Source organism: Mya arenaria, chromosome 10 (genome assembly GCF_026914265.1).
Source record: "Mya arenaria isolate MELC-2E11 chromosome 10, ASM2691426v1".
In the NCBI taxonomy this organism is placed as follows: Eukaryota; Metazoa; Mollusca; class Bivalvia; order Myida; family Myidae; genus Mya; species Mya arenaria.
Window position 1 is genome coordinate 41,090,585 of NC_069131.1, and position 9,579 is coordinate 41,100,163.

Sequence of the window (9,579 nt, forward strand, 5' to 3'; positions counted from 1 at the left end):
ATGTTACTGTTAGGAATCATAAATTTATATGCAATGTTACACGAATTATTTACTAAAGAAAACAATGAACTTTGTTTACAAATCACACGGTAAATCAATTCATTATTTATACTATCATCATGAGCTTCACAGATGACAAAATTTGCGTTAAATTTATGTTCAAATATGATACCAGTATTTTTAACGCAAATACATAAAATCATTACGATAATATGATCTGACTTAAATTGATACTATCTTAACGACTTATATATAATCAAACCACTTCTTGGTTGAAACATTACCAAAAAGGTATAGAAACTGAATCAAAACATTGTTCATCTTGTAGTTTGACTGTCTAGTTTACGGCGTCTTTTTCTAGACATGGTTGAATTAAGAGAACACTCTTGTCGAATGTCTTATAAAAAATATCTCCAACGCCTTACCTTATATTTTTCAGCCTACATGACCCGCCTATTGTCAACACACAGCAGTTAAAAGACCCAACTTTGCGTATTTTTCATAGACTTGAATTTGGTGTCTGTATCATAGAATTTCTTACTATAAACTTTTCTTAAATGTTTTGAATATTTAACAAGAATATTTAAAACACACACACACACCTTCTCTTGCCCTTTTGATTGTTTTGGTGACATATGATTTGAGTTTTCTTCAAGAAAGATTGGAAAGAAAATTGCTCTACAAAGATGCTTTATGAAAACCGACCAATGCCTTATTTCCGCGGTCATTGTCGATTGCATGGCGCTGCAGTTTATTGCTGCTTGTTAAAGATACGGCCTGCGTGTTACGTACAAGGAGACTATACGAGAGGACGTTTGTAATAATGATTTTAATAATGTATTCAGCCTGCAGGCCTCATTTGTACGGCGATCCGCAATCATGGTCGCCTGCCTTGCGCTGCAGTTTATCGCGGTCGGATATGGATACGGGCTGAGTGTCATGTACGTGGAGATTATCCGGGTGTTTGACGCTCCAAGATCGGAGGCAGCCTTAACACAGAGTCTGTACTTTGGGATTATGACGGGCGGAGGTAAGACTAGCTTCTGTTCAGTGTTAATATGTGAAAGAGCATTCAGATTATGACTGGAGGAGGTAAGACTCGCTTCTGTTCAGTGTTATAAAGTGAAAAAGCATTCATACATGTAAATGTTTCGCCAATTTTTTTATATATACATGTAGTGTAATTGATAACACAACAGATTGCTTATGATTTTGGTGACAAAATATTAGTCAATAGAACCAATAACCGCCCGAAATCTACTTCGACTTGTGTAACCCTTTTCATGCTATGGTTAAACAGGCTCCACATACTACAAACATGTATGCCTATCACATGAGTTCCAATGGCTAATATGTATGTGTTTTATATCGAACTTTTTCCTAAATTGAGTTTGTTTATTATTTGGTTTATCAATAACTTGTTTTGGGGTATGATGTATCCGGAAGCTTTATACAAATTCACAGTTTGGGATTAGTGCATTTCACATTACCATAACATTCCCGTACATTGTATAAGTGCGAGAAAAAACCGGGAAACTGTATGAATGCGACTCAGCATGCAGATATAACTGCTATTGCAAATATATCTACTTTTTGTTCAAAGTGAGAAAATTTTGTATCTTCAGGCTGGTCTTGAGTGTGATCAATAATGATGATAGATCCAGGACCTTGCGTGATTGAAGCATTTTGCGGGTGTTAGGTTATTTTGTCTGCGAATTTGAAAGTGTGTTCTTAAACATTGCAGGCGTATTTTGGGCGTGGCTTGTTAACATGATAGGCCCGGGACCTTGTATTATTGGTGGTGCAGTGTGTGGATGTATCGGCTTTATTATCAGCGGGCTGGCTGTCAACGTTCCCATGGTGGTTTTGTTCACTGGTGGTCTTGCAAGTATTCGTTCACTTTTTTGTTATTAATTAGAGAATAAAGATAGCTGAAACATATTTTATTGAATTGGGGACTTTTCCTTTCTTGTTTGAAACATTATTTTGTTAGATAACTTGCGGCAAATACAAATGTTTAATGCGCTGAGTAATGTTAATACATGAATACAACTACTGCTATCTGCTACTGCTATTACAACTGCGACAACTGCTGCTGCTACTGCTTCTGCTACTGCTACCGCTTTTCCACCTGCTACTACTACTGCTAATACTACTGTGGCTGCTGTTGGCTGCTGCTACCGCTTCTGCTGCTTCTATTGCTACCGTTACTGCTGTTGCTACTGCTGTAGCTACTGCTGCTTCTACTACTGCGGCGGCGGCTGCAGTTGCTTTTGCTACCGCTAATGCTATCGCTTCCGCTACTGCTGCTGCTTCCGCTACCGCTAATGAAACGCGCGAATTCTTGATTTGTGTGACAAAATAAAAATTCAGCACTACCTTTGTAGCGTATAATCCGTTAATATAAACTACTTATTTTCTTTAAACACTAGTGTTTGCAAACACTTTCTCCCACCTCAGTTAAGCTAGAAATTCTTATCTTGCCCACGGGCGAGGATAAAATGCCCGTATGGAACTTCTTTTAATGGTCACCACATTGTAATTACCTCCCTTGTTGAAGACTGTCGTCTGTAGCGCATCATGGAAACCTTGTCTGGTGGCAATATTAAGAACGCGTGTTAATTATTTATCGCTTCAAATGTCACCAGAAAACAGTTTTCACGCACCTTTTAAGAAATAATGCTTCACTCTTCTTAGAACTATTTAAAGACCGATCAGACCATTTACATACTCTGAATCACTGCGCGAATATCCATGACAACCACGAATTATTGCATATCCGTACGCAATTATTTTCACTAAGCCCAAAAGAGTCCCGGCAAAAAAATACATTTTTACTTAATTTTGTTTAACTGAGGTGGGAGAAAAAGCATCTACCATAGCCGCTCGTGTAAGATAGGTTCATCCCGACCCTCGCGCAGGGTGTTTTGCGGAAACTCGGTAAACCTCGTTTCCGCAAAACACCCTACGCTCGGGTCGGAATGAACCTATCTTACACTCTCGGCCATGGAAGATACTTATAATCTTGTCTTGGCTGGACTGAATGACATAAGTATAATCGTTAGTAGAAAATATTTATTCATTATAATACAGTTAAATAAACGTAAATACTTTTGTATCATCTATATGAATACCAAGTGTTTATTCAACTGTTTTACTGACATAGTATTATTCCTCATGTTCCACGTATATGTTTCACGTTTTGTAATTATTTTTCTTCCTAGGTGCAGGTATGAGTCTGTGTTACCTGTGTTCGTTCATCACCATCAGCTGGATATTCCATGAAAACCCTGGTGTATCTCTTGTCCTTCTTACCACTGGGTCAAGCCTTGGCCAAATTGTAATGCCCTATCTAAATGAGGTAGGCCAAGTCATTCAGATGTTATAGAGGTACAGACTTAGAACGTAGTTATGCATTATATGAAAACATGTTTATACTTGTAATATATCTTTTAAAATAATGTATCAACGTTTGGTTTTATTGAAACAATCAAAATGCGATAATGAATGATATTTAGGCATCCAAACCATGAGACAACAACTTATAATTAAGAATAAATATGATTTACAACATTTCTTCAGATTGTTATCACGGAATATGGATGGCGGGGAGCATATTACATCCTGGGAGCTCTGGCCTTAAATTGCTGTGCCTGCGGACTCTTTATCTATTTTAACAGACCCTATTTCCACAAAGGCGTAACGTCAAATATAAAAGGAAACGTTTGTGACAGACTGTTTGAAAGATCACTTCTGACAGACCCTTTGTTGCTCATGACATTACTGAACGTCCTACTCTTGGCAACAACAGGTATGCAGTGGGGTGGGGGTACCAGACAGTACATCAATACTTGCTCATATGAATCACCCTTGAGACGGTGTCCTCAGCAGTAACCAGTACTGGTTTTAAAGGTCGGTCACCATAACAGAGCCTGCCCCCGGATTTTTCTCATGACCTCAAGGTTATAGAATTGTGATTAAATCAATCAGAAACCAACACATGTTATTTGTTCTTATAATTTGCCTGCAGGATAAAATACTGTTACTTTTTGTGTTTTTGTATCAAATATAACATAAAGTCATGTATTTTTAAAGGTCCTATCGAGGCCTGGTTTCTTGTCGATCTGATGGTGATTCGAGGATTTGAAAGAGAGCAAGGTTCCTTGTTCGTATCCATAAACGGGTTCGCAAACTTCTTAGGACGTGGCTTGGGTGGTATTCTGCGAATGTTTTGTCAGTACGTAAGCCAGCTTATAGTTTATTTATAAGAAGATCAAAAAGTGGCAAGATTCAGTTTGCCATCTGCATAGATATTCGTATATACAATGGACTTTTGACCACTTACTACGCATTTCAATTTTCAAAGACGCAATTTATCTCACGAACTCAATCGACACTTTCAATGCACTGATATGATCCCTCACAGTTTCTATTTAATGTATATAAGTGTATGTAATTATGAATCATGTATATTTCATGCGCTGGAACAAAGTAGGTTTCTTTATTAGCTTGTCGGTCTGATTATTCAGATATTCATGTAAAACTTTGTGTACCAAAGGCAAGAACCACATTTATGTCAAGGCCCGTTACTTTTTGTTCAATAAATGTTAAATTATTCCGCTTGTTCGCTCCGCGGCGCTCTTGATTCCATTTATTTCATATGAAATATTGTGTAGCGTTGAACTCCATGTTTAATAGTGTTACTTGTCATATATATTTATAACTCAGATAGTGAGATTGTTACAATCTTTAAACAAATTATTAGGATGCACGAACGTGTACGCAATGGACTCATATTCATGAGCTTGAAGGCCGTATTCCTCAATGCATTTTATAAGACCTTTAAATACTCCATAATAAAAAAATACCCATTTAGGAGAAATGTTGAACAGCGCATGTTTATAAACAGATGAAAAGAAACCCCTTTTCTTCTCTTTTTTTCTTTTCAGAATAATTTATTCCTAATCGGATATAAAGATACCTGTTTAATACACAATAATTATAAGTCATTAATGTTGTAATTTTGCAGTGTACCAACAATATACCATTGGGTATATCTAGCACCAGTAGTTGCTGTAGGACATCTGCTGATTGTAAACTTCTACGATTACTGGCCTTTATTTTGGGCCAACATGCTTTATGGAACCTTCTTCGGGGTGACAGTTGCGCAAGAACCAGCTATTATGTTTGAGGCTTCGGGATTGGAACGATATCCGAAAGGAATCGCTCTGATGAACTTAATGTATGGTATCGGGAATTTTGTTGGAGGTTTAATAGGAGGTTTGTGAAAAATAGCTCATCTCATTTAAAGAAGGCAAAAAAGTGTTGACAGAAATACAGATTAAGTTTAATATATTCTTAGAGCGAGTGCAACACTTACATGTTTGTTGAAAAGCAATGCGTACAAAACAGAGCGCTTAAAACTGAACTCATTGGTCCTAATAGAATTCTGTCAACATTTTATATGGTAACTGATGTTAAGACGTTTCTTTCTTGTTTTTTAGTGACACTATTTATAAGTAATCAGTCAACATACGGGGTTTTTAAACGCATTTAGACATACACCTTATAAGTTGATACATTGTAATAATAGACTAGTTCAGTCTTTTAACTTGTTTGAACCTGGTTGTAATGTGACACACCCTGCTTCTGTAGTAAATGAACGATGATTTGATTAACCTTTTCAGGTATAATTAAAGATGAACTTGGCACATACAACTTATTATTCTACATCGCTGTTGGGGCCAGTCTGTATGTTTCCTTAGCCACCGTTGGGATTATTTTCTGTATGAGACATAGAAACAAACATTCAAAGCCAAATGAGCCATTACTCGAACAAGATGTATTCTTCCAAGGCGATGACATTTTCGAACGACAACCACTGCTGCGACGTCATTCTGCGTACTGATAGTAATACTGACGACGATGATGTCTTACCTGTTACTTGCATATACATAATTTATTGACTGTTCTTTTGTTTAAGGCATTTCACTAAATAATTAAGCATGTACAAAAAGTTGGTCTTATACATTTCTGTCTGAAAAGCCCATGTAAATGTATGTTTATTCTCTCTTGTAATATGCAAATTAATCGATATTTAAATACTTGAACTCCATTACATAAGATACTGTCCATTGAATGTACCGCACTTGTGGTCCACTCGTTTTGTATGTGTTTTATTGCTGTTGTGTATTTATTTCTCCATGTGTTTGTCCATGCTTCATAAGATAACATCGATTTGACCACAACCGAATACGCTTGCATATATTTAACATGTTTTATATCACTATCATACTACAAATAACCGGTGGCCTTCCATATCTTTATGGTGTGTTTAACAATATGCTCGCACTAAAATACACTTGTAATGGCTACATTAGTGTATATCGATGCTTCTTGATAACTTCGGTTGAAGGAAAAAAACACAAATATTTTCTGTGAAACACTAACGCTTTATTAATAAAAAAAAACGTAAGAAAACACTACAAGATATTAAGTTGAAAGCAAATAACAAAACACTATCACAGTACAATTTCTGTCAACGGCAGAAACAAAATCAACAACTACACAAGAAGACTAAGCGTGAAAAGTAGGATTTATCTAAAAGATAAAGAATATTGCGGAAATAGTCAAATGTTTTATTTCAGTTATTTGTGTATGTAAAGAACAACTTAAGAATAGTTTTATTAACGTCAATAACAAGCATTATCGAAAAAATATATCCATAAGAACTTGGACAAACTATACCTCGATCAACACTCTGACACTCTTATTTAAAATCAATACATACACATGTTTAACAAACATATATTTTGAGTGATAAACCTTTAACTATTCACTGAATAATGCATTTATAGAAAATATTAATTACTGAAAGCAAGATTGTAACCATGCATTTTATATCTGTCTGAAAAAGAATAATTATTAAATAGCTGGTGAGTGCTAAAATATTTACAGTGATCAACTATCGTCTCATTAGGTAGAAATACCGTGTTTGTTGTACCTTTTTTACAAATAAAACTCAGTATCCTTCATAAGAACCATTGTTTTCGACATTTATTCATACTTTTGGGTAAATTGAAACAAATGAGTTAATTGTGGTAAATCTTATTTGGGAGTAAGAGTGCATCTTCAAAAACTACATCACAGTAGCGTAGCGTTTAATTTAAAGATAAAATTAGTTCGAACATATTATGTCTATATTATAGTCAACATTTGATTGATAAGGTTTGCTTTAGTTTGTAGTTCCTTTAAATGTAAATCGATTTAAAGGACATTGTTGTATGATCTCCAGACTTGTTGAACTGAAAGTGAAAATGAATACAATAATCATAAATTAGTTGTTACTGTTTGACTTCACATTGACAAATGTTCATAAAAGTAATCAATATTGATAGTAATTGCATTACTAAGTACACCGAATAAATAAATGATTTTTTTACAAAATCAAACATAAATTTCAAACGTACCTTTAGGTGGAGGAGGCTTTCTTACAGAAACTGAAACGAAATGCTCACTGTTATTTAAAAGAATATTTTTGCAGTTGATTTTATCAAAAGCACATGTTTCAGGTTTTATTCTAAACTTTGAAGACACATTTAAAGTTCTATGAACAATAAACCCATATTGGTCAAACAATAGAACTTCAAAAGATAGATAGGTCAAGATGCAAGTAGAATGTCAGTAGAAAACTGCCAAAACAATTAAAAAATAAAACAGTATTACACCATCTTCCTTACTGTAGGTATTTCAAATGAAAAACACTTCAAAATGTGGTAATGTTAAAGCTACACTCTCACAGATTGAACGTTTTGACAACTTTTTATCTTTTATTATGGAACGAGCCAATTTATGCAAAAACGCATGGAAACCAGTGATATAAGACTGCTGACAAAACATCAGATCGCAGATTATTTTCATATTTAAGTTAAAAAAGTTATGTTTGATGCATTTTTCTTTAACCGTAAGTAACGCTTTAAGCCATAAAACATTTATTGTCGAACGGAATATGAAGATCTACGATCTAAACTTTTGTCAGCAGTCTGGTTTGCAGATATTTGCGCTTATTCAAAAAAAAAAAACGTTGTGAAAACGGTGAATCTGTGAGAGTGCAGCTTTAACGGTCTACGGTTGATTACACTTACGATTGATTACTCCTACGATTGAATACTTACACGATTGATTCATATTGACCGCTCTTGGGTTCTGACGCCTATCACGTGGTACTTCATAACTGTGACGCCGGTAGTGTTTCAGATTCATGCGTTTTGTTCTGTTGCAGCTAGAGACGTCATGGAACCACGATCAAGAGATAAAGAACTTTAATACGCATGAATTACACACTTTCGTGTGATGAATTGGTTATTAATATGCTTGTTAATACAAAAATGTATTTATAATTATTTGAATGTTTAACAAAGTTACAGCGATACACCTGCATGGCTCCGGATTTTGCTATTCACATACATTCATGTAATGGTATACAGTCGAACTCCGTTGGCTCGAACCATAAGGGACCGGCGAAAATACCTCGAGCCTCAGGAAGCTCGAGCCAAGCAGGAATTCTTATATTCAGCTTAAAGAAATCGGTCCTTTATATCCAGTTTGAGCCAAAGAGAAAATCGAGCCAAGCGAGTTCGAGCCAACGGGGTTCGACTGTACTAAAAACTGCGTTTAATATGTTCGATTTGGAATTTTTACTGCATTTCAGGCTGTCTGGCCTTTGTAAATACCTTTTGTCAATGTGTTACCTATTTAAATCTATGCTTTTATTTTCAAGTATTGTTGTGTTATGTATGTGTGTTATTGATGTCGGGAAAATAGCTCATGGAGCTAATGTTTTATACCCGACTTTCGATAAAGATTATTGTATCTTGTATTTACTTCAAAATATGAACTCCATCGTATCGAAAATAAAACTTTTTTTTACAATATATACGTTATAAACTGTATTAGTTTTAACAGTTAAGATAAATATACCTTAAGTATCTTAACTATCCACTTTCCGAAAACATTACTAAGCATAAAGTTTATTAAGGTGACTTCATAAAAGAAAACTTATTTCTAATCGATAAATCATCGAAACGTGCGCACACACTCTTACCATGTTCGCAGGAATTGCGAGCAGCCGTTCTCTCCCCGGCACGTGAAAAGCACATAGCCCGTCGCTATTAGACAAACGAGTGAAAGCACTCCCGCGACAACCAGCCATGCCACGTTCTTACTGTCTTCCAAGAACGTTCTGTAGCGGTCTGTAGTCGTTGTCGTGCTGGTGGTAGTGGTGTCTTATGGGGGAAAAATGACGTTATTTATGGAATGAGGATGCATGAAAAAATAACGATTTGGTGGAAGGACGATGTGTTTGGTTTGGTATATATAGTTGTAATAATAGTTCGTAAATAACGATACTTGCCAACATTTTAACGCTTATGTTATCTTTATTCAATTTAATATTTTTCTCTCCTCATTTTAAGTACATTCAGTCTAGATTTTTTTTAGCTTATTTTCAAAATATTAAATCTTTACATTATAATTATATTCTAAAAGCCTACGAAAAAGTTCTGATGTATTTGTAAATTG

The 9,579-nt window shown here is 35.3% G+C and overlaps 1 protein-coding gene and 1 long non-coding RNA gene across 2 annotated transcripts; one reads left to right on the plus strand and one right to left on the minus strand.

Annotated features, from left to right (window-relative positions):
* Positions 1–3,710: 3,710 nt before the first annotated feature.
* LOC128205446 (uncharacterized) lies at positions 3,711–7,276 on the plus strand. Its single transcript, XM_052907082.1, has 4 exons — positions 3,711–3,811; positions 4,096–4,237; positions 5,030–5,280; positions 5,688–7,276. Exons 1-4 carry the CDS (start codon positions 3,775–3,777, stop codon positions 5,906–5,908), a joined length of 651 nt encoding a protein of 216 aa, XP_052763042.1. The 5' UTR covers positions 3,711–3,774; the 3' UTR covers positions 5,909–7,276.
* A 142-nt stretch (positions 7,277–7,418) lies between these two features.
* On the minus strand, positions 7,419–9,180 carry LOC128205451 (uncharacterized). The gene is made up of 3 exons (XR_008256251.1): positions 9,104–9,180; positions 8,175–8,281; positions 7,419–7,499 (listed from the first exon to the last, which is right to left on the minus strand). It is a non-coding gene; the product is annotated as an uncharacterized LOC128205451 (long non-coding RNA).
* Between the last annotated feature and the right edge of the window lie 399 nt (positions 9,181–9,579).